General features: G+C 37.9%; 2 protein-coding genes across 11 annotated transcripts in view; one reads left to right on the top strand and one right to left on the bottom strand.

Moving 5' to 3' along the window:
- FTO (FTO alpha-ketoglutarate dependent dioxygenase) overlaps positions 1 to 10,738 on the bottom strand; it is a 413,232-nt gene extending 402,494 nt beyond the window's left edge. For 5 of the 6 annotated variants that reach the window (XM_032157362.1, XM_032157363.1, XM_058440993.1 and 2 more), the window contains exon 1: positions 10,472 to 10,738. In XM_032157362.1, the coding sequence (XP_032013253.1) occupies positions 10,472 to 10,657 (186 nt within the window). In that variant the 5' untranslated portion in view covers positions 10,658 to 10,738. The remainder of the gene's footprint in view (positions 1 to 10,471) is intronic. The other variant, XM_058440997.1, reaches the window with a different exon arrangement.
- Positions 10,739 to 10,772: 34 nt separating this feature from the next.
- RPGRIP1L (RPGRIP1 like) overlaps positions 10,773 to 24,592 on the top strand; it is a 103,468-nt gene continuing 89,648 nt past the window's right edge. For 3 of the 5 annotated variants that reach the window (XM_032157356.2, XM_058440991.1, XM_058440990.1), the window contains exons 1-5: positions 10,773 to 10,898; positions 14,326 to 14,417; positions 16,201 to 16,345; positions 20,124 to 20,422; positions 24,455 to 24,557. In XM_032157356.2, the coding sequence (XP_032013247.1) occupies positions 14,333 to 14,417; positions 16,201 to 16,345; positions 20,124 to 20,422; positions 24,455 to 24,557 (632 nt within the window). In that variant the 5' untranslated portion in view covers positions 10,773 to 10,898; positions 14,326 to 14,332. Of the gene's footprint in view, positions 10,899 to 11,024; positions 11,209 to 14,325; positions 14,418 to 16,200; positions 16,346 to 20,123; positions 20,423 to 24,454; positions 24,558 to 24,592 lie in introns of those variants that run through there. The other 2 variants (XM_058440989.1, XM_058440988.1) reach the window with 2 other exon arrangements.

Here is a 24,592-nt window from a genome sequence, read left to right as displayed (position 1 = left end):
GTCCACATAAACTGTAATGTTTGCATTCATTTGCCCGGTGCTATTCTCATATTCTTAAGCCAAACAAATGCTGTTGTGCTGACAGACAAAAAAAAAATTTCATCAGCAGAATTTTCCATTTTTGTTTTCAAAAAATGGCACACTGGAAAATAGTGAGATAATGGACGGCTGTACATAGAAATAGAAAATCCATATTAATGCAGCCTTGAGACTTTAATCATGCCCAATTCAGCAGAATGAGTTAAGGTTGCAACATCAGCCCATTTTATATTATTACTGGAGAAATGCTGGCCCTTGAGGCTCAGCCTTGAATGATCCAATCACTAAATGAAGGTGCCAAAGGGCAGACTCAGGGCTAATGCAGAAATCAGAGCTCTGAATTTTCTGATCACAAACAATTATGAAAACACTCATGCTCTGGCAACAAATCTGCTCCTCAGAGCAGCTGCAACATAATTTGGTCCTTCAAACTGAATTTTCTACTTGGTTTCTACCAGTTGTAAAGGTCCCTTTATCCATATGGCAGTTTTTCAACATAAGGGGAGGCACGGTCACTTTGTAAGCAGGTCATTTCCAAAACTACAGAGTAAATAAATGATCGGCATAGCAACAGGACACATGCTTATAGCAAAAACAAAAATGCACACCTAATAGTCAAACTCATAGAATCAGAGAGTAGAAAGGTGATTACCAGGGCTGGGAGGATGGGAAAGAGCTAATCAAGCGGCACAAAGTTTCAATTATACAAGATGAATCAGTGCCAGAGATCTGCTATACAACATTGTACCTACAGTTTACAATACTTTATTGTACACTTAAAAATGTGGTAAGAGAGTAGATCTTATGTTGTGTTCTTACCATAATAAAATACATTTTTTTAAATGTAAACCATAGCACCAATTCAAGGTTTAACTTTCAAACATGTGATGGCTTAACAAACAACATGCCAAGGACAAATGTTTGGAAACAAGCCCCTACCAACACAAATCTTCATCTCTTGAACCTGTTCTAACCCAACCCAAGGAATCCTAAGAATCTTCCCAGTTTACATTGTGAAATCAACCAGTGAGACAATTTTATAAAATATTACAAAATCAGTTTATAATAGAAGAGTAAATGAATGTGCTTAGCAGAACTCTAAATTCACCTTCTCTAAGGTGTGTTTTTCATTAAGGTTCCAAAAGTACCACCTTAACAAAAGTTCCTCTCCTCTAGAAGTTAGAAAGTCACACTTTAAATATAACTTTAGCAAGAAAACTGCCATAATAAACTAACAACAACAAAATACTCTAAATCTGAAAGGTAAACTGGCATTTTAAAATTGGAAGAGAACACTTGAAAACAAGTGTTGACAGTTGCTAACGTATGTGTTGAACAGAAGAGTCTTGTTTCTCAAAATTAATGCCCACACCAGTGATATATTAATTTAAAATTCATAAGGTACTTAAGCATTTTCCATTATTTCTTTCAAATTCCGGTTCCATCTCTCACTATTAGAAAGTCTGCTGACCAATAACAAGTGATGCTCTTGGGAATTCATTCATTCATTGTTTGACAAGTATGGTATATCTACCATGTGTCTGGCAAAATCTTAAGGGCTAGGGATAAAATGGTGAATGACAAAACTGAAAAAAAAAAAACATGATCTCTACTTTTTTGGAGACTATCATCTGCATGCCAAAATCTGTATCACTAAACTCAGCCACAGTAAATCTCATTAGCAGCCAAGGGTCCAGAATCATAATTATGAAGGGTCACATGTATCACATAACAGATGCTGGACGCTCTCAACCATTTAATCTTTCTTCACCAGACACTTATTAATGTCTCCTTTGTGGAAGACATCCTGCCAGGTACAATGGAGAGATGAAAAGATGAATTAGACACAAATGCTATCTTCAAGGAAGCTACTGTTTGCTCAAAGTGTCTAAGATTTTTTTTTGAATGGCTAATTTAGTTTTCAAAACCAATACTAGGCGGGTTAGGAAACAGGCCTGGAAATAACAGAAAGTAGCAAGAACTCACTCAATAGTTTAGCTGGTCAATTTTCAAGTAAGGTACAGTATTTAAAGTGGTTTGGAAACTATGGTCAAATACACTAACTCTTCTTCTATTTACAGAAGTCAACTAAACCTCCGAAACAGTGATTAAAGGCTTACCCATATATTGAAGGAGAGATTAAGCAAAAAATAATAATGGATTTCGGGAAGAAGGAAGAAAAACAGAGAGTAGAATCTGTCAGGTGAGGTTTTCATTTTTCAAGTCCCCTGGTCTTTGGCCTAACACCAAAACTGTCCTATATGTAGTGTCCAGTTTAGATAAACTGGTGACATAATCTAGAATAGCCCATAATAAAAGTAGACTCCAAAAGAACCTTCTCAGGACCGCAATAAAATGCCAAATTTGAAATATAAAATAAGGTAAAAATACCCAGTCAGTAAAAACATAAATAAGAAACTTTCTTTTGTTGAGTTGTTATTATTATTTAGAGACAGGGTCTCACTCTGTTACCCAGGCTGGAGTGCAGTGGCACAATCACAGCTCACTGTAACCTCCAACTCTTGGTCTCAAGTGAGCTTCCTCCACCTTGGCCTCACAAAGCATTGGGATTATGGGTCTGAGCCACTGCATTTGGCCAAGTTATTATTTTTATAACTCAATAAACCTTATCATTTAAAGTTGATAAGACAACTATCACCAAAAGCAGAAAGAAGAGTTTTTAAATCATGTTACTTAAAATGGTAGGTTACATATTCTGGATATTTTTCTTCACTGATAAAAATGTACATTACTCAAACAAAATTATTAAATGTTCTTAGGTATATAACCATTTCCATAATAAACTTAAACTAGTTCTATTTTTAATAGTTTAAAAGATGATCTAACCTAAGCCAGCATAAGAGTCTTTGAGGCTAACTTGGATTTCAACATCCATAGCTTTTTATTCCATGACTAATGAAACAGTTTTAATGTTTCTGAAAAACCCCATAAGGAATCCCAGGCCTCTCATAAGGATACACCTTTAAACAGATCTTCTAAGGAAGGAATTCCATGACTACTAGGCCGTGTTAGATCCTCTTTGCTACCATGTCCTCCCGTGATAAAACTCAGCACTCTACTGTTGGTACTTATTTACCTTCCATGGACAGCCAGCCAGTTCCATGGGAATGTGCCTGCCATCTTTACCCTGGTGCTGGTACACTACTTGACACTTAGTCAGGTTCCTTATCTGAACCACAGAACACAGAAAATGGTTTCAGTGCCTATATTTTCCATTTTCTGAAAGGTGGAACAAAACTAGTACCATTCTGGCTGCATGGGAAATAAGTTAATGGAACCCCATTTGAGAAAATCCACTTGACTAGACACTCAACATAAGTTTACAGAATAAATGTCCTGGGATCAGAATACATACATTTTATATATATATATATATATGTGTGTGTGTGTGTGTGTGTGTGTATATATGTGTGTATATATATATATATATACACAGAATATGTATCTACTGGAGTCAGATAGGCAGTAGTGAAGGTGGTGGTGATGATGGTGATAACAATGATGATGATAACAATGTTTATTTTTACTGTATGCCAGCAATGTTTTATGTGCTATATAATATCTCAATCCCTACCAGAACCGTATCACTCCTATTTGATAGATGAGGAAATGGAGGCTCAGAGAAGTTAAATTGCTTGCTCAAGTAAATGAGGGAGCAGAATTCAATTTCAGGAGTCTGCATCTAAAGCTCCACACTACACCACTATATTGTAACTGAAGGGGCAAAACTGGATGACAGCAAAATGGAAAGCACATTTCCCACCTAAAAGGGAAGCCACTATTCAATTCTAGTTAGGAAAATGCATGGCCAGTGTTACCAGATACTCGAGTTTTTCAAGAGAGTCAGACACCCAGATCTTTATGTGAAATCCCTCAACTTTTAAATATTAGAAAATAATTCTGAAACAACTTTCAGTTTGTTTGGGCCAAATAAAACTTAACTACAGCCAGGATGCATATGTGGATTATAAATACGTGACCTCTAGAGGTCCCATCTTTCCTCAAAAATATACATGCAAAAATGCAAAATCTGGGCCGGGTATGGTGGCTCACGCCTGTAATCCCAACGCTTTGGGAGGCTGAGGCAGGTGGGGATCACGATGTCAGGAGTTCGAGACCAGCCTGGCCAACATGGTGAAACCCCATCTCTACTAAAAATACAAAAATTAGCTGGGTGTGGTGGCACGTGTCTGTAGTCCGAGCTACTCGGGAAGCTGAGGCAGAAGAATCGCTTGAACCCGGGAGGTGGAGGTTGCAGTGAGCCGAGATCACGCCACTGCACTCCAGCCTGGGCGACAGAGCGAGACTCCGTCTCAAAAAAAAAAAAAAAAAGCAAAATCTGAATCTAATCATAAGGAAACACAAGACAATAAGAATACAGGGCCATTCTACAAAAAAATTAAATAAATAAATAAATAAATAAATAAAAGATAGCTTGCACACATCACAAATGTCAATGTCTTGAAAGAAAAAGGATGAGGAACCAATTTAAAGGACATGAAAGGACACCAGATTAAAGGAGAAGAGACCAAAGGGACCTGACAGTGAAAGGTAATATGCAATCCAGATAGAACCTGGACCAGGAAAAAAATGCTATAAAATTCATTATTAGGACAATGAGCAAAATATGAATATGGACTTTGGATGAAATAATGGCATTATATCAACATTAACTTTTTCTGAAATTAACAATTGATTGTGTTTATATTTGTATGTAAGAGAATGTCCATGTTCTTAGGAAATATATGCTGAACTATTTAGGGGTAAAGAGGACATGTCTCCAACTTACTCTGCAATGGTTCATTAAAAAAAAATTGTTCATGTGGATACATACGGCGAGAGAGAGAGCAATAAAGTGAACACAGCAAGATGTTAAACTGTGAATATGGACAAACAGGTCTATGAGAGCTCTAGGTTCTACTCTCGCTCTTCAATAAGTTTTAAATCATTTCAAAATAATAAATTATAACATCTGGGAAAAAATGCATAGGGCCAGCCCCACCCCAGCAGAGGACCCCTCAGGCCACCAAACTCAATCAAGGGCATGATACTCTACTCCCGGGATAGTAGCTAGACCTAATCACACTGGGTCCTCACACCAACCCACAGAAGCAGCTATTCTTAACCTCATTAATGACTGGAGAAACTGAGACACAGGATATGAATCCCCATCCCAATAGTAAGGAAATCGTAGATGCCATGGTTCTAACTCAAACCATCAAATACTAATCTGGACTGTTCTATCATATGCCTTAGAAGAAAAGTTCATTTTAAAAATGCATGAATACTGTATAGTATAGTACTCTCACATGCTTAACACAAATTAAATAAATGTTAATCGTAGAAAGCTATTTGGTCCAACCTTCTTATTCACCCTCCAAACTTGGAAACAGCATAAAAGTCCACAGCATAAGCAATCACAAGGGAGAAAATATGATCTAAGTTATTTCTAAGAGAAAAGAAAAATAAAAACTTAAGTACCCATTATAGGGATGACAAAGTTTAATTTAAAAAGCAAACAAGAAATCTTTGTGACTTTGGGATAAAGATTGCATAGATATGACACAAAAAGCATGAATCATAAAAATAAACATTGATAAATTGGACCTTTCTTAAAAACTATTAAGTAACCTAGATGAATGGAAGATAATGTTTGCAACACACATAGTAAACAAAGGATTTATATCTAGAAAATATAAAGAACTCATAAAACTCAATAATAGGAACACAAACAATGCAACCAAAATATGGGCAAAGATTTTGAACAGACACTTCACAAAAGAAGATATATACATGTCCAATAAGCACATGAGAAGATGCATAACATTATTACCCATCAGAGAAATGCAAATCAAACCACAATGAGATACCACTTCACACCCACTATAATGACTACAATAGAAAAGACAGACAACAACAAGTGTTGACAAGGATGTGACAAAATTGTAACCCTCAAAATGGCTGTTGGGAAATGTAAAATGGTGTAGCCACACAAGTAAACAGTTTGTCAGTTTCTTAAAATGTTAAACATAGATTTACCATATGACCAGTAATTCCACTCCTAGGTATCTACCCAAGAGGAATGAAAACATGTCCACACAAAAACTAGGGTGCAAATGTTCACAGTAGCATTTTCCATAATAGTCAAAATGTAGAAACAAATCAAATGTCCATCAACTGGTGAACAGATAAACAAAACATGGTATATCCTGACACTGGAATTCTTTTTTTTTTTTTTTTTTTTTTTTTTGACAGAGTCTCACTCTGTCACCCAGGCTGGAATGCAGTGGCACAATCTGGGCTCTCTGCAACCTCTGCCTCCCGGGTTAGGTGATTCTCATGCCTCAGCCTCCCAAGTAGCTAGAACTACAGGCATGTGCCATCACTCCCGGCTAATTTTTGTATTTTTAGTAGAAACAGGGTTTCACCATGTTGGCCAGGCTGCTCTTGATCTAAGTTATCCTGATCTCAGGTGATCCACCTGCCTTGGCCTCCCAAAGTGCTGGGATTACAGGCATGAGCCACCACGCTCGGCCTGACGCTGGAATTCTATCTACCGTGTAATAAAAAGGAACAAAGTACCGACACATGCTACACCATGGATGAACCTCAAAAACATCCTGAGTGAAAGAAGACTACATGTTGTATGAGTCTATCGATACAAAAATGTCCAGAAAAGGCAAATCTAAAGAACACAGTAGATTCGTGGTTCCCTAGGGATGAAGTAGAATTGGGAAATAACTGCAAATGAATACAAAGTTTCTTCTGGAATGGAACTGTTCTAAAATAAGACTGTGGTGATAGTCACACAACTCTGCAAATATGCTACCAACCATTGAGTCCTACACTGAAAACAGGTGAATTTTATGGTATGTAAATTATACCTCAATAAAGATTTACAAAAAGAGAGATATGGAACCTCATTAGTCATCACTGCAATGCAAATTAAAATCAAATATCACTGCACACCTACTAGAATGGTTAAAATGTAAAAGACTGACAAGCGATGAAAAGATACGAAACAAGTAGAACTCTCATTTTACATTCCTACCAACAGTTGGTAGGAATGTAAAAGGGTGCAGTGCATTTGAATATTGTTCCCAAAAAAGATATGTCCGAATCCAAAAACCCAGCACTTATGAATGTAACATTATTTGGAAAAAGTGTCCTTGCAAATGTAATTAAGTTGAGGCTCTTAAGGATCTCAGGATCATCCCGGATTTAGGACGGGTCCTAATCCAATGACTGGCATCCTTTTAACAGAAAGGAGAGAGAGATTTGAGACACAGAAACAGAGAGAAGAAGTCCATGTGAAGATAGAAGCAGAGAAGTTATGAAGTGATGCTACCACAAGCCATGGAACACCAGGGACACTAGAAGCTGGAAGAGGCAAGGAAGGAGTTTCCCCTAGAGTCCTTCAAAGGGAGTATGGCCCTATTGACACCTTGATTTCAATGCCTCATCTCCAGAACTGTAAGATAATACATTTCTATTGTTTTAAGCCACCAAGTTTGTAGTAACTTGTTGCAGCAGCCATAAGAAACTAAAACAAATGGTCAAATCGCTTTGGAAAACTGGCAATTTCTTCATAAGGTTAAACAAAGAACTCCCCTATAACTAAGCAATTCTACTCCTGGGCATTACCCAACAGAAATAAAAATGGAAAGACTCTTACGTGAATGGTCATAGCAGCTTTTTTTGACAGAAATGAAAATGGAAAGACATGTCATACATGAATGGTAAAAGCAGCTTTTTTCATAGGAGTCCAAAAGCAGAAATAATCCTAATGTCCAGCAACAAGTGAATGAATAAACAACATGTGGTATCTCTATACAGTGGGCCACTAATTTGCAATAAAAAGGAACAAATTATTGATACATACAACAACATGGATTAATCTCAAAAATCATTATGCTGGCCAGGAACAGTGGCTCACGCCTATAATCCCAGTACTTTGGGTAGCAGAGGCAGGCGGACGGCTTCAGCCCAGGAGTTCCAGACCAACTTGGGCAACACAGCAAGACACCATCTCTATTTTGAAAAAAAAATCATTACGCTGAATGAAAAAAAGACCCAAAAGTATACACTGATTTACTATATCAGTATACACTGATATACTAGATTTCATTTATATGAAATCTAGAAAATACAAATGCATCTACAGAGACAAAAAAACATATCAGTGGTTGCTTGGGGGCCAAGGTGGAGGGACAGACTAATCACAAATTAACGAGAGGGAACTTAGGAGAGAAATGTTCGCTATGCCAATTGTGGTGGTTTTGCAGGTATATACATTTGTCAAAAGGCATCAAATTGTACACAAAAATGGTTGCAAATGACTGTATGTAAATTATACCTCAATAAAATTGATTAGAAAAGAGAAAATAATTCATGAGCCATTGGACACTTTACATTTAAGATTTAAAACAACTACTTATACTTTGTTCTAACAAATAATATTAAGCAAACAAATTTTAAATGAAGAGCAAATTTTTTAAAGAAAAAAGGAAGACAACTTGCTCTACTAATTCAACATGTTTCACAAGCAGAAAATGGAAAAAGCCTTGAATTTGGAGTCAGAAGACCTGGCTCAGAGCACTAGTTCCACCTAGCAACCATGTGGCCTTGGGCAAGTCACGATTTACCTACAAGTCTCAGTTTCTACATCTCTAAAATATGGATGACACTAATAACTACCTCATAGGCAATGGTTATGGTTTCAATAGAGTAAGAGCTCCTTTGGCGCAGTGATTCTATTTCAGCCAAAATTATAATCCCAATGTATGGCAAATAATAGGTGCTCAATAAATCTTCACAGAATAAATGAATTACTTTAAAAATAAACCTGAAAGATGAGAAAGACATCATGCACAACACCATGAGATGACATTTGTTTCTCTGCACTATGTAGACTAAAGCAGAAGGGTCACCCTCTTTGTGCTTATCTTTAATATATTATCCACATCATATGCAGACTCAAGCACGAAAACTTCCGGTCCCTTATGAAATACTGCGATAACTCAGGTCAATATAGAGCAGATTTTATATTTTAAATCCTTAGGTGTATTGCCCTAAAACAGACTCACTTGTAAGATGAAATTCTATGAAAGCAAGAACTGTGTCTACGTTATTTAACACTGATATTCACTGCCAATACTTGCCTAACATAGAGTAGGCAGCAAATAACATGTGCAAAGGCCCTGAAGCCCGATGAAGTATAGGGAAGAGTGACTTTTAAGAAGGCCAAAGTGACTGGTAGGCAGAGAACAAAGTGTCATATCCAATGGGGTTGTGAAAGCAGGTAGGGTCCAGACCATGCAGGATCTTGTAGGCAACGTGAAGTTTTGTCTTTGTCCTAAGAGCAACAGAAAGCCATGGAATATTTTTAAACAGGTGGTTGGCAGAGTAAGGACAAAGGAAAGGGACGTAAATAGATTTGCATTTCATGAAGATCTTACTCTATGGTGTGCAGAAGAGAATGGTAGTTGAGGGAAGGGAGAGAAGGTGGAAGAAGAATTAAGTTAGGGTGTAGAGTGAGTGTAGGCCAATCAATAGGCTATTCCAACAGTCTCTTAAAAAGATAATGGTAGCTTGGTCCAAGGTAGTGGAGATGAAAAAAAAAAGTGGGCAGATTCCCAATATATGTAGACAAATCAACAGGATCTGACTTTGGGAATGAGAGAAAGGAAAACACTCAATGCTTCTGAGCCTCAGTTCTTCATTTGTGAAGCAGGGCTATTATTTATACTCCATCTGTATAATATCTATCTTGTAATCTGCTGTGACAATGATATGAAATAATTTAAATATTATGCACCTAATACAGTGCCTGACCCACAATAAATGCTTTTTAAAATCGCTGTTGCCATTATTATGGTCATCCCATGGAATGGCAACTACCAGAAGCTGAACACCAAAGGTAGCGAGGAGCAATGTAGTTAAAGATTCATATCCACAGCGCTGAAAGACACAAACAGTTATCAGCCGGTCACTGAGACAATTGTTCCAAAGAAACACAGCTGACTGCACAGATATTTCATCTAAGCCGATCTCAGTCCTCAGAGACCATTATGAGACAGCACAGCTGGTATGATCACAGTCATCTGAGAATCCGGTAAACTGAGGCACAGGGATGGCTACAAATTTAACCAAGAAATAGGTGCAGAAGAAGGAGAAGGAAATGGGTATCTTGCTTCTCATTTTTGAGCCGATCCAACAAGACTCGGCCTGCATCCTGAAAAGGACGAATTTGTAACACCCCCTCTAATGTCTCCAGGTCCCTTGCTGACAAGGCCCAGTCATCCCTTAGTTTAACACCGTGCATCCGCTCGCCATCAAACCAAGCCCTTCCGGTTCCCTGATCCTAGCTCACAGCGCACGAAGATCCCCAGGCCCCGGGAGCCCGACATACCTTAGCTTCGCGCTCTCGTTCCTCGGCAGTCGGGGTGCGCTTCATGCTGCCACTAAAGCCGCCTTCGCCACCGCAAGCTGCGTAGATCCCTCGCCCTGGACTCCGCCTCCTGCATGTAGTTCTCTCAGCGTCCTGCTCCCGTCCGGAGCCATTCTCCCTCAGAGTGGAGAAAACTACAACTCCCATGATGCACCGCGGCTACGCCCTCGAGCGCCTCGGGGTTTAGCACAGGAGAATTTCCCAGGTCCGACAGCTGGAAGAGCGTAGTCCGCTACCCCGCGAGCAAACAGGCTGGAGTCCAAGGAGAACTACATTTCCCAGGAGGCTACGGGGGCCTGCCATGTTTCTCCCGTGCTCCTCTCGGCCAGCCGCCGGCCACGCTGTCGGCGCTATAGCAACGGTAGCTAGCTGCAGGGCCAGTGGCGCGGTGAGTACTCGGGAGGATGGGGGAGGATGGGAGAGGATGGGGGAGGATGGGGGAGGATGGGGGAGGATGGGGGAGGATGGGGGTGGGTGGAGGTTGCGGACCCTCCCCACTGCAGCGCGGGCCAGGGTCCTAGGGTCCGCTCTGCGGCCTGGAGAAGGCCCTGGAGTAGGCCCTGGAGTTGGCCCTGTAGTTCTGCTCGCGTGAAGGCAGCCCAGCCCAAGACACCTCCACATCCTCAGGCCTGAATCACAGCCCGCCCTTTATCCCCACGTCCAGGACCAACTTGAAATGTTATATCCCAGCCATGAAGGTGAGAGTTGATGCTGCTAATTGCCATCTCTATCCAGATCCTGCAAGTTGTAGGTCCCTAACACAGTTTGCTCATTTGCCCTGGATTGGGAGTTGGTTGGTAGACCCTAAACCTCCTGAGTGGTCTATTGTTTGCTTAATTATATATTATTTGTTTATCATGTGATTACCTCCATAACTTGCTAGCTTCATAAAGGCGGGGGTTTTGCTTGCTATTTTAATCTCAGTGCCTGGTATTCATTTATTAATTCAATAAATATTTTTTCTTTATTCTTTTTTTTGTGTGTGTGACAGGTTATTGCTCCGTCGCCCAGGCTGGAGTGCAGTGGTAAGATCTCAGCTTACTGCAACCTCTTCCTCCCAGGTTCAAGCGATTCTCCTGCCTCAGCCTCCCAAGTAGCTGGGATTACAGGCATGCGCCACCACACCCAGCTAATTTTTGTATTTTTAGTAGAGACGGGGTTTCACCATGTTGGCCAGGCTGGTCTCGAACTCCTGGCCTGAAGTCATCTGCCCGTCTCAGCCTCGCAAAGTGCTGGGATTACAGGTGTGAGCCACCGCGCATAGCCAGTCATTCAATAAATATTAATGTTGGTTCCCACCCTGTACCAGGCACTGTTCCTGAACAGCTGTGAACAAGACTAATACCCGTCTCAAGATGTTTATCCTTTTTTAGTGGAGACAAACAATAATTTTATCTGATAATTTCAGATAGAGGCAGTTGCTATAAGAGATACAAGCCATGCATGCTGGCACGCACATGTAGTTCCAGCTACTCGGGAGGCTGAGGTGGGAGGATCACTTGAACCCATGAATTCGAGGCCAGCCCGGGCAACAGAGCAAGACCCTGTCTCAAAAAAAAAAAAAAAGAAAAGAAATAAACTGAAGAAATGTAAGGAAGACTACTCTAACATAGTATGGTCAGGGAAAGCCTGTCTGAGGAAGTGAGCTGAGCACCAAAGATTAAGGAGCCAGCTAATACAAAGGCCTTGAGCAGGACAAGGGTATGGGGAGTTCGAGGAAAGTAAAGAATAATGTAGGTGAAGCATAGTTAGCAAAGAAGGATAACATGAGGGTGTTGGAGAGGCATTGCAGCATAGTGCAGGGTTTTTCAACTTCCACACTATTATTAACATTTTGGGCTGGATAATTCATTATTATGTCTCCTAAGCACTGTAAGATATTTAACATCATCCCTGGCCTCTACTCACTAAATGCCAGTAGCATCCCACTTCCTTGTTGTGACAACCAAAAATATCACCAGACACAACTATTAATACTTTCAACTACCACCTTACGTGAGTTAACTAATCTGTGTCTCAGCTTTCTCATTTGTAAAGCGGGAATCATTTGAGTAACAACCTCACAAGGATATGGTGAGACACTTCATTAATTCCGATAACAGAGCACTTAGAACAGTACCTGGCACATAACAAGCATTCAGTGAATGTTAACACCATCATCATCATCATCATCCTCCTCCTCATTATTTTTAAAGTGACCTTAACTCTGTCATGGAAAACTAATCATTTTCATACATGGGCCTATGTGTCAACAGGATCCTAAAAATTGACCTTTTCTATAGGAGTACTTCCAAAAGAAGTAGATGATCTCCCAAGGATTTGTCTGTTAGCTGTTTCTGTAAAAGCAAAATGCAGTGGTTCTCCACCATTTGTGAGTTATAATAAAAGTTATGAACCCTCTTTAAAAAATATTGCATATATACATATACATACACAATTTGGTAAACCATCTCTGGGTTCACAGACCCTGAAACCCCACGGACTCCATTCACTCACTCAACAACTATTTAACGAATGCCCGCTCTCAGAATGCACCAAGCTCTGTGCTAGCCTCCAAGAATACAGAGCTGAACAAGACAGTGAAGCTTGCTACTGTCTTGGTCTTTACATTCTAGAACCAATATCCTAGAGCTTAAAAACTCTGCCCTTTAGAGTATCTTCATTCACAGTTTGCATTTAGCTTACTAGGTAGATTGAAATGAAAATATAAAATCCTTTATTTTTGCATACTAGATATTGTGTGGACCACTCACATCCACATTCAAAATAAAGTTACTGTGGTGCATTTCTGTAAAGAATAGAAACTATAAAAATACCAGAATTAGCTAGACAGCCTATATGTTGAAGTAGTTGAACCCTGGGCGGGACCTAGGCCTCATGGCAACAAAGGCAAGACACACACACACAAAAAACACAAACCCAGTTGGTAAATTTATGCAATGAAACCTCTTTCACAAAACTTTAATAAAATGCACAGAACGGCCCACTCATTTGTGCATCAAGCAGACAATTAATATTTGAGTAATGTTGACATCCCAGGCACATGTGATCAGTGCTTTTAATTTACTCATCCCATTTACCCTTATAATAACTCTCTGAGATAGGTATTATTTTCTCCATTTTTAAAACTGAGAGACTGGCCGGGCACGGTGGCTCATGCCTGTAATCCCAGCACTATGGGAGGCTGAGGCGGGTGGATCACGAGGTCAGGAGATCGAGACCGCGGTGAAACCCCGTCTCTACTAAAAATACAAAAAAAAAAGTTAGGCGCAGTGGTGGGCGCCTGTAGTCCCAGCTACTTGGGAGGCTGAGGCAGGAGAATGGCATGAACCCAGGAGGTGGAGCTTGCAGTGAGCCGAGATCACGCCACTGCACTCCAGCCTGGGCAACAGAGCAAGACTCCATCTTAAAACTGAGAGACTGAAACTCAGAGAGTTTAGGTGGCTTGACTAATTTGTTAATGATAGAGCAACCATTTGAATCAAGTTCCTGACCTGAGTTTTTTCCAAGATACCTGCTTTCTTTTGGAGGCTGAGGAGAGGAAAGGGATGGAGAGGAGGTATTTCTTAAATGATAATCTTACTTCATTTCCTAAGCAAACTATAGGAAATACACTGTTAAAAGGAACACTGTCTCCATGATTGAATGTAGTAGTACTTTTAGAATAGAAGCTTTCATCTTCTTCAAGCAACACATGTGGACAATAAGATGCCCATTAAAGTTCTAGTCCCTTTTTCATTTTATTTGGTTCATTCCATTGCATAGTTAATGTAATAACTTGGAAAGAGTTTATTTGAATTTTCTTTTTTCCACAGCTAGGCCATGTCTGGTCCAACTGATGAGACTGCAGGAGACTTGCCTGTGAAAGATACAGGTCTAAACCTCTTTGGAATGGGAGGGTTACAAGGTATGGCCAGCTGTTATTTATTACAGTTATGAACTTTGATCACTGACTTCTTTACTTTTAATTTAAAGTATTTCTGATACTCATACAAACCAAACCATTTAAGTAACTATATAGTCCTTGATTGGACTAAACAAAAAGATGGAGAGTTTAGAACACATATGGTATTTTACTACATGCATCAATTATCAACAGCTCATTGAAAATGTACAGTCCCCCCTCTGTTCTGATAAAGAATTAACATAAATCATCTTTTTAAAATTCCACACATCAGTAGAAACTACATAGAGAGTATCAAGCCTCCAAACTGAATTGCCTGGTTTAAATTACATTCAGTATTAAAACATTCTTTGTGTTTAAATTTTATATGGGAGGAAAGGCCATATTTTAAGTGTTTTGCCTTTTAAGTGGAATATCTCACATGATAGTGACTTTTTTATCAAATTAATGTGGATTAAAGGTTTTCTTTATCCTTTTATCACTTAGTAGTTGCTGTAGAGCTAAAAAGCACTTTCAAGTTGAGAAAGAAAAGCACTACTTTAAGGAACAATTTAGAACAGAGAGCTGTGTTTATCTTTGTGTGTCCATTGTGTCAGCCATGCTGTCATGCATGTATCGATTATCAACAGCTCATAGAAAATGTAAAATCCCCCTCTAGCCTGAGAAGGCTAGGGATTTAAGATACATTCCATTTAGGAATCTACATACACTTTTTAATCAGAACAATGTAAATGGCCGCTGTGAAAACCAGGAAAGTGGTCAATGTATTGTTTATTGAAAAAGATAAAATTTGGCTACACAGGGCTGGAGTGCAGTGGCCCAATCTCCGCTCACTACAACCTCCGCCTCCCGGGTTTAAGCAATTCTCCTGCCTCAGCCCGCCATGTAGCTGGGTTTACAGGTGTGCACCGCCACACCCGGCTAATTTTTGGCTACACAGATTTTATTGTTAAAAGTAAAAAGTATGTGTAAGCTTTGCTCTGCAGATCGTTCAGGGAATATCAAGTATTATACAAATAACTTTTAAGTGTGCAAAGTGATGTATTGGGTTTTGATATACTTATAAGTTCGATTCTTGTGCTCAGTAACCTATCACAGGACCTTAGTCTCTGTCAGTTTATTCTTTGTTTCTATTGGAGAATTGTTGAAAATCAACCTACTTCACAATGATATGGAAAATACCAAATTTAAGCATCTGTAAAAGGATGTCATACACACATGCTAAAGAGTATAAACGTTCTTAAAATTTATATAAGGTAGTATATAGAGAAATTATTTGTGAAGCTTTTAAATGATAATTTTTAAATGTAGGGGATTTTTATTTGGTCTTACAACTTTTATAGTTTGTTTTCTAAGACACCTATAGCTCAGAAAAATATCTTAGTCATATTATGTTTACCAAATTACTCTTACCCTTGCCTTTGTAAAAAAAATAACCTTCGGATACTCTTTTAGTTGTCACAACATTCAGCATGTAAATTCAAAAGTCTTTATTGAATCAGAATTCCATCTTATATTCTTAAAGAATGGCTACTTGAATACATTTTTGAATGGATACTATTGTTGTTCAAATTCCTAATACTGTATGTAAAGCATTAATAGCAAAGATTTTTATTTTCACCTTAAATAATTGATGTAAACAATGCTACATTTTCTAAAGCAATCTTAATTGTAGATCACAAAGGAAAAAATCTCAAATGAGTGCATCAGAGATTATATTAATATCAAGAGTTTTTAGAGACTATTTTAAGTAACCTCACAATTAATTATCTTGGCATTTTTGCAGAAATTTCAACAACACGGACAATGAAGTCTCGCCAGGCAGTGTCACGTGTCAGTCGTGAGGAACTGGAAGACAGATTTTTGCGTTTGCATGATGAGAACATTTTACTTAAACAGCATGCCCGCAAGCAAGAGGATAAAATTAAAAGGTTATGATAAAAAGCTTTTAGGTTTTTTTCTTGACTCAGTAAAATTTGGAGGGTGTGGTATTTTATAAACTTAATTGAAAACCCCACCTGAATCTTGTTTGGAACAAGGCAGAATGTAAATAAGTACAATTTTTAAAAATGGAAAATCCTGCAAACTAGAATAGTAAATCAAAAAGATTATGAGCGTTTATGATGTCTGAATTTGCTGTTTAAAAGAAAAAAGCTAATAGCTAAGAGTGCCATTAGTATATCATATCTATAAATAATTTTTGGCTTAATATTTATAGTTTAATAAGCAAATGGCCAAAGCATCTGTTTTTTAAATGTCTTGACTTTAAAATGAGAGTTTTAAAAAGTAACTATTCTAACTTGTTAGAATGCACGATCCCTTAAGATTTGGGGTTTACTAATGAAAACATCACTTCAGTCTCTGGAACATATTTAACTTTGCTTGGGTTATTACTAGATTCTATATTGATTTCAAAGAGTCTCTACTGTTTCTGAAGAAACAGTATTGTCACTTTCGATTTATGTGCAAAAAATCTTGGCAAAAATGATTTCTTAAGAGTAGATACTCTTTCATTCTTTTTTATTCAGAAATGCTGTGCCTATCTTCTGAAAGGACGGCATTAAAAACAAAGTGTGTTCAGATGTGTAATCATGAGCAGGTCTGTATTCATATTTATGTTCTAGGTTCAAAGAAAAGGTGAGACAACCATTGAAGAATGAAAATAGGGTTTTTCTGCTTAGAATCCATTCTAAGGAGGTGGTTCCAGTTCAGTTTCTACTCTGTGGACTTTAACAACCCACTGACCTGCTATGTGCAGGCCTTTTACTTTGAGTTGGGTTTTAGTCATGATGATAGCTGTTTTCAAGATTTGCGACTCACTTGCCTGATTCCTTTTCTGACCATTATCCCACACACATCAGCTAGTCAGAATGAGGCATGTAGTCTGCTATGACCACCTAACAATTTTTTTCTTTCTAAGCCTAATTGGTCAGTAAAAGAATTGAATTCACATCCTTGACCTCATTAGTAATTTGTCGTATCCAGAAAATAAAAAACAACTGAATAATGAGCCATGTAGTTTAATAGGAAAAGGACTGAGCTAGGAATCAAGTTGTATGTATGCATTCTGTTATCTCTCTGCCACTAGCCTATGGTATGTATGTTCAAGCCATTTAACCTCCTGGAAGTTTATTTTACTTAGCTACGAGAATAATGATCCAATGAACACTATAACCCAAAAGCTCTAAATGCCTCTCAATCTCACACCACTGTGACCTAGATACATGGGTAGAACTGTCTTTAAATTTATCCTTAAGAAGTAAATAGACCAGGCACAGTGGCTCACGCCTGTAATCCCAGCATTTTGGGAGGCTGAGGCAGGCGGATCACCTGAGGTCAGGAGTTCAAGACCAGCCTGGCTCACATGATGAAACCCCGTTTCTACTAAAAAACAAAAAATTAGCTGGGCATGGTGGCGCAAGCCTGTAATCCTAGCTACTCGGAGGCTGAGGCAGGAAAATTGCTTGAACCCTGGAGGCAGAGGTTGCAGAGAGCCGAGATCGTGCCATTGGAATGAGCTTGGGCAGTAAGAGCGAAACTTTGTCTAAAAAAAAAAAAGGAAATAGTTTATTTTCTATAAGTGTAGATTTTATAAACTACCTTTTTATGTTTTAATTTTTTAATTATTTATTTATTTTTTGAGAGGAAGTCTCTGTTGCCCAGGCTGGAGTGCAGTGGTACGATCTCGGCTCACTGCAAACCGCCTCCCGAGTTCAAGCGATTCTCCTGCCTCAGCCTCCCGAGTAGCCGGGATCACAGGCGCCTGCCACCACACCTGGCTAATTTTTATGTTTTAGTAGAGATGGGGTTTCACCACGTTGGCCGGGGTCTCAAATGAACTCCTGACCTCAGTTGATCCGCCTGCCTTGGCCTCCCAAAGTGTTGGGATTACAGCCGTGAGCCACCTCGTCTAGTCAAAACTACCTTTTTAAATAAGCACTCAGACTCTGCCAGATCACGTATGATTCATTAATATGATAAAATAATCAAATCCAACAAATGTAATGTATGGCTATTATGAGACAAACAGATGCAATCATGTTTCTTGACAAAGTTTATTTGAACATCATTTGAAGAATTTAAAGATACGCTGCCTTAAAAATTAGGGTCATTTATTTTTATCTGGGTGTTAACTGCCTTTTTATATTAAATCTGTGTCTTTCTTTTGAATGTAATCTATATATCTGTGTGAAAGTCTCTCTGTAACAGAAAATTCAGATATTTAGATTGACAATGTCATTCGTATGACAACCTTACTTTTATAAAAAAGCACAGGCCATTGGGTGGGGCTTAGGACCCTAAACTCATTAAAGGGCTAGGTAGAGTGTGTGGCCGTCTTGGACTGTGATACCTGGCCAAATTTCCCAGTGATATATCATTCTCGGAATTAGGTGGAAAAGGAACTAATCCATTGATTATTTTACTAGAGTGTTTGTGGTACTCTTGGATCTTGGTTTTTATTATCCTATATCCTTTATAAAGCATGCTTAATGGATGTGCCTCAAGGGAAAGAGAAAACAATCTTAACTGATTATGTTATGCATAGCTCTCCCTGATGCCACATGCTGTAGGCCGAGTAGCCAGAGTGTGGATAGACATGTATTACTACCGCATTTACAGCGGACTCTGCTTAGGGCAGAAAAAAGGTTGTTCTATGACATCCCAAAGCTATTAAGGATTTTTTTATTTCACTTTTGTTCCCTTAAGTAAAAGCTTCTGTCCATAACCACGCTAAAATAAAGCAAAACCCATTTAAAGAAAAATGAAGTGTGTTTTTATTTTCAATCTCCTGTCTGGGTCTTTATAAAAATAGATTCACTATAAACTAGAATCAGCTATTGAAGATGTGCGACCAATTTTGTAAAGTCTTGAACTTGTGTCTCTCATCAAAGCCACCTTTTCTTTCTTGTCCTGCCAAGATTTTTCCATTCACTGTCAGGCATGTTTTCCGTACGTGTGGTATTACATCACCCCCATGTGCCCTTTCTGTCTTTTGTTCTTTCTAACCAGTTTCTATCAAAACTTAAAAGAATCAAAGGTATAAACTCCTGAATGTCAGAAGTACAATTTATGTCCAAATTTAAAGATAGCATTAAAATGATACTTTTGCATCTAATTATTTTTTACCATTAAACACAAGTGTTTCCTGAGCACTAAGCAACATTTATTGGTGCATTTTGGTTTCTTTTGAATTTTTCATTGGGCTTTATATGTGTACATTTATGCATTCTAACATTTTTATATTTATAGTGTGTCTTAATCCTGGAGAAACTGAAAACAATATATTACCTAAATGCTGCACAGTCTTAACACACTTTTCAAAGTTTTAACTTACTGTGGATTGCAGATATAACCCACCACATCCACAATCTGTAACTACACTTAAGTGCATACAGCATTCCTATATAAGGTCATGCGTTAAAAATTGCATTTCAGGAACATATGGAGTAAATATGTGTCCTCTCTTTACTGACCTTAAATGATAAGCCTTAGGAAACTGTTATTTGTCAGTGCTATAAAGCAGATTGTTGCCCAGTGGTTTCAATTATCATCAAAGGATTCTTCACAGGCAGTAATAGTTACATCAAAACCTGAAATTTATTATTCAGGTTCTGCACTCAAGTCTTCACAGTGATTATGTTCCTTTCAACAGAATGCATTTTATGCTGACTTCTCACATTCCTTTTCATCTTTTTATTATTTCCCCAGAATGGCCACCAAGTTAATACGGCTAGTTAATGACAAGAAAAGATATGAGCGGGTTGGTGGCGGCCCCAAGCGGCTGGGACGAGATGTGGAAATGGAAGAAATGATTGAGCAGCTGCAAGAGAAAGTTCATGAGCTTGAAAAGCAAAACGAAGCCCTCAAAAACAGACTGATTTCAGCCAAACAGCAACTTCAAACCCAGGGTTACAGGCAGACTCCATACAATAATGTACAATCTCGTATTAACACTGGGCGGAGAAAAGCAAATGAAAATGCAGGTTTACAGGAATGCCCCAGGAAAGGTAAAACAAAGCTTACGTTATCTTATTAGATTGTTTAACACAAAAAAACACACAAAGTTTTACTTCTGTGTTATTCATGCTTTTAAGTGTCTTTAGGAAGAGAAAAATAGTTTTTGACTTTCTCTTTGATAAAATAATATTGTCAATGAAGATTATTTAAGAATCACTAGATCAGTCTCAAATTTGTTTAGTAAAAACATTCCACATAACCTTAATATAAGAGATGTGTGAAACTAAGTAAAATGAGTTGAACTGAGTTTGGGTTGGTTAAACCCACTGTACTCAGGCAGGTGGGGAAACTAGCTAGTTTGCTTCATATGACCACATTTACTGTATTGAATGATCACATTTAAGTTCTTCATCCAAAGACCTTTTCGAAAATTTGCAAAAGTGTTGAAATCTTTCTCATTGGATGGCAGTAGCATGACATGACATGTGCATGTAACCAGGGGTTTAAAAAGTTGGATCCTTATTTCTCCGCTTACTAGCTGGTGACCTTACACAAGTCTCCTAATCAATCTGACCCTGAGTTTTCTTTACATGTAAAGTAAAAGGATTGAAACAAGTGACGATAAAGGTCTCTTCCATCTCTAAAAATGATCATAGGCCAATCACGTTATTCACTTTAAAAATTAATAACCTAAAATGTACCCAAGTTGCAAAGTAATTCAATTGTGTAGACAAGAGTCAATATAGAACCTAAATATTTCTAATAAAAATTTTCAATTCTCTTCACCCACAGAGAAACTTTATTATAATGGAACCACAATTCAATAAATATCTTAAGTAACATTTTTAAAATTTCAACTACTAGGAAAGGAAATTAGGTTTTAGCTCTAATTGGTTTTTGTTTAGAATATACTTTACATAAAGACCAAACATTTTTAGGGATATAAAGTAGCATGTAAAACTTTAGTTTCAATTCTTTGAGGAATAAAAAAAAAAAAACCACTATGAACAGAAAGGGAGAAAAATTTGTTGTAGTTTGCTCTCCAACCCAAAATGTTAACACTATCTTTTCCCTAGATAGAGTTCCTTTGAAGTCAATAAGGCCTCCACACAGGCAGGAGGCAGCTGCAGGATGAAAGGGCTTGGCTACTCCTAGCTATGTGAGATTGGCAGTAGACTCTGAATACAACTAAAGTAAGCATAATGAATTATAAATCAGAAAGTACATTCTGCCACTGATTAATTTTTTTACATGGAAGATAATACTGACCTCAGCCTCATTTTCCCCATCTGTAAAATGGAGTGATAATAATCCAGCTTAGGTAAGAGATCAGGAGATGGTAGCTCCCACAATAATATATTTTACCTTTAAAGTGACCTATCCCTCTCTGAACCTTAGTTTTGCCATCTGGAACTGGAACTGGGCAAGATGAACTCTAAAGTCTGCAAGATCTTTTATACTAAATAAAAATAATGTTCAAGCTAGGCACAATGGTGTACACCTAAAGTCCTCGAGAAGCTGAGGTGGGAGGATTACTTGAGCCCAGGAGTTTGAGTCCAGCCTTGGCGACATAGTGAGACACTGTCTCTAAAAATAAGTGAGTCTAGGCTGGGCGCAGTGACTCACGTCTATAATCCCAGCACTTTGGGAGGTCAAGGTGGGCGGATCACAAGGTCTGGATATCGAGACCATCCTGGCCAACACAGTGAAACCCCATCTCTACTAAAAATACAAAAAATTAGCTGGGCTTGGTGGCACGCACCTGTAATCCCAGCTACTCGGGAAGCTGAGGCAGGAGAATCGCTTGAACCCGGGAGGCGGAGGCTGCAGTGAGCCGAGATTGCACCATTGCACTCCAACCTGAGCGACAGAGGAGACTCGGTCTCAAAAATAAATAAGTCTGTAATGCCCAGATTTTACATTAAATCTAAACTGAAGTCTTATTAGATCATTTGACACAAAAAAAACAAAGTTTTGTTTCTGTATTATTCATGCTTTTAAGTGTCTTTAGGAAGAGAAAAATCAGTTTTGACTTTCTCTTTGATAAAATCATAATATTGTCAATGTTAATTAAAATGGCAAGCTAACCTAGTGCTATAAATTGCTGTTCAGACAGGAGAGTTTGCTGGAAGTTTCTCCCTATAGCGAAATTAAGAGCCACAGATCAGCAGACTTTTAAAAACATAACTACATACTTTAATTTCTCCTTACATTTGTACTCTCTTGGTGATTCAGACCTTTCTCACTGTTCAGGATAGAGTTCAGGACATGAAAGTGACACAAAGCATTAAGTAGTGATGGATACTTTCTTAATCTGTCTTTATGAGTAAACCTGAAGCATCATTACCAAAACTGACACCTTAACAGGGTTTCCAGGACTACCTTTGAGGCTGAGACAGGCCAGACTTGTCAGGAAAATATCTCAGCCTGGGATGGCTGGCTAAGAACCCTAAAACCCCTCTCTGGCCACAAGCAACCTTTACCATCAAGCTGCTGTACAAATACTACTGTTTTCTGTTTGTGCCTTGTCAGGATAAAGGATGGAAAGCACTGGCTAAATGTGTGATCAATGTAATATGGAAATAATACTTACTGTGAGGAACCAATGGAACAAAGATTTTTGTAAAGCAAAGGTTTTGAAATGTAACCATTGGTAGAGAGTAGAATGATAGTTACTAGAGGCTGGGAAGAGTATGGGGCACTGGGGAGGATGAAAGGAGGTTGGTTAATGGGCACATAGATACAGTTAGATAGAATAAGAAAAAGTTCTAGCGTTTTATGGCACAGTAGAGTGTCTATAGGCAACAACAGCATACTGAATATTTAAAAATATCCAGAAGAGATTTGAAATATTCCCAACACAGATGATAAATGATCAAGGTGATGGATATCCTAAATACCCTGATTGGATCATTACATGTTGTATGCATGCATCAAAATACCACATGTACCCCAATGATATGTACAAATATTATGTATCAATCTTTAAAAGGAGAGAAAGAAGAGAGACCATTGGCAAACACCATGAGACTGTAATTTTATTATTTCCACTAGTAATGTTGAATTTTTTCATGATATTGTAGGAAAAGCATAAGAATTAGCATTACTGCCAAAATAATATAATTGGCAAATTCTAACACAGTAAACTATTTTAATGTTTTAGGCAGAGCCTTTTCTATTCTTCAGGATTACAGCAACAGATATTGACTACTTTTTAAAGAGCAAGTAATAGTTCCATTATTCTAGTTAAAATTCTCTTTTTTTTTAAAATTTTCTCTTTACTGAGAATATGCAGAGCAATTAAATCTCACTTTTAAAAAATTAACTTTTCTAAAGGAATAAATTTGTTGTTTTGTTCTCCATTTAAAAACCTTAGTCATCTGCGATGCTTTATCTACCTTAAACTCTAATATTTAGTTATTCTATAAATGTGAAATAACTCACATAATTAAGAATATGCCTTTTTTTAAACAATGGGACTGTCTTTGAAAAATTCTACAGATTTCTATAAGAAAAATTATATTTTAAGTGCAGCAGGGAAATGTTTTATTTAAAGGAATTCTTGCGATGATCCATTCTCAAAGTACCTTTTTGTAAATAGGGATTTTCTTATTGGGGTGGAATAAATCAAAATACAGAAAACATTTTTACTTAAACATTTAAGGGCAAGGAATATGAATGAGTAATTTAAAAATTAAAAAACCCTTATCACAAACACTGGGGAAAAATCAAGTTTTTATAACCTATTTACATTGTTAAAACTTGAATAGAAGACTGATTTATTTCAGAAATTACTGCAGGAGTCTAAATCTTAAGTTGAATAAAATTATTTCTAGGTAATTTGATTTCTAGGTAGATTTGTAAAATGAGCAATACTTGCTGCTGTGTTTTATTTAATGCCTACTGGTGGCTGAGATCACGTATTTCCTTTGGCAGTGTATTTCTAATTCTATGTACTATAAAACACATACCTCTTAATACTTAATAAGAGATTTTATTATAAATTTCCTTATTATAGCAAATCAAAGATCCTTCTTTTCTAACTTCAATTCTATAATCATATTTTATTACTTTGTTTTTAGGTATTAAATTCCAAGATGTAGATGTAGCAGAAACTCTACATCCCATGTTTACAAAATATGGCAACAGTTTACTTGAAGAAGCCAGAGGAGAAATAAGAAATTTGTATGTGTTCTTTTTTGTGGTCATTTGAGAACTTT

Source organism: Hylobates moloch, unplaced genomic scaffold, assembly GCF_009828535.3.
Source record: "Hylobates moloch isolate HMO894 unplaced genomic scaffold, HMol_V3 SCAFFOLD_6, whole genome shotgun sequence".
NCBI lineage: Eukaryota > Metazoa > Chordata > Mammalia > Primates > Hylobatidae > Hylobates > Hylobates moloch.
Note: the sequence above shows the minus strand (reverse complement) of the source record. Positions and strands in the feature narration are given on the sequence as shown.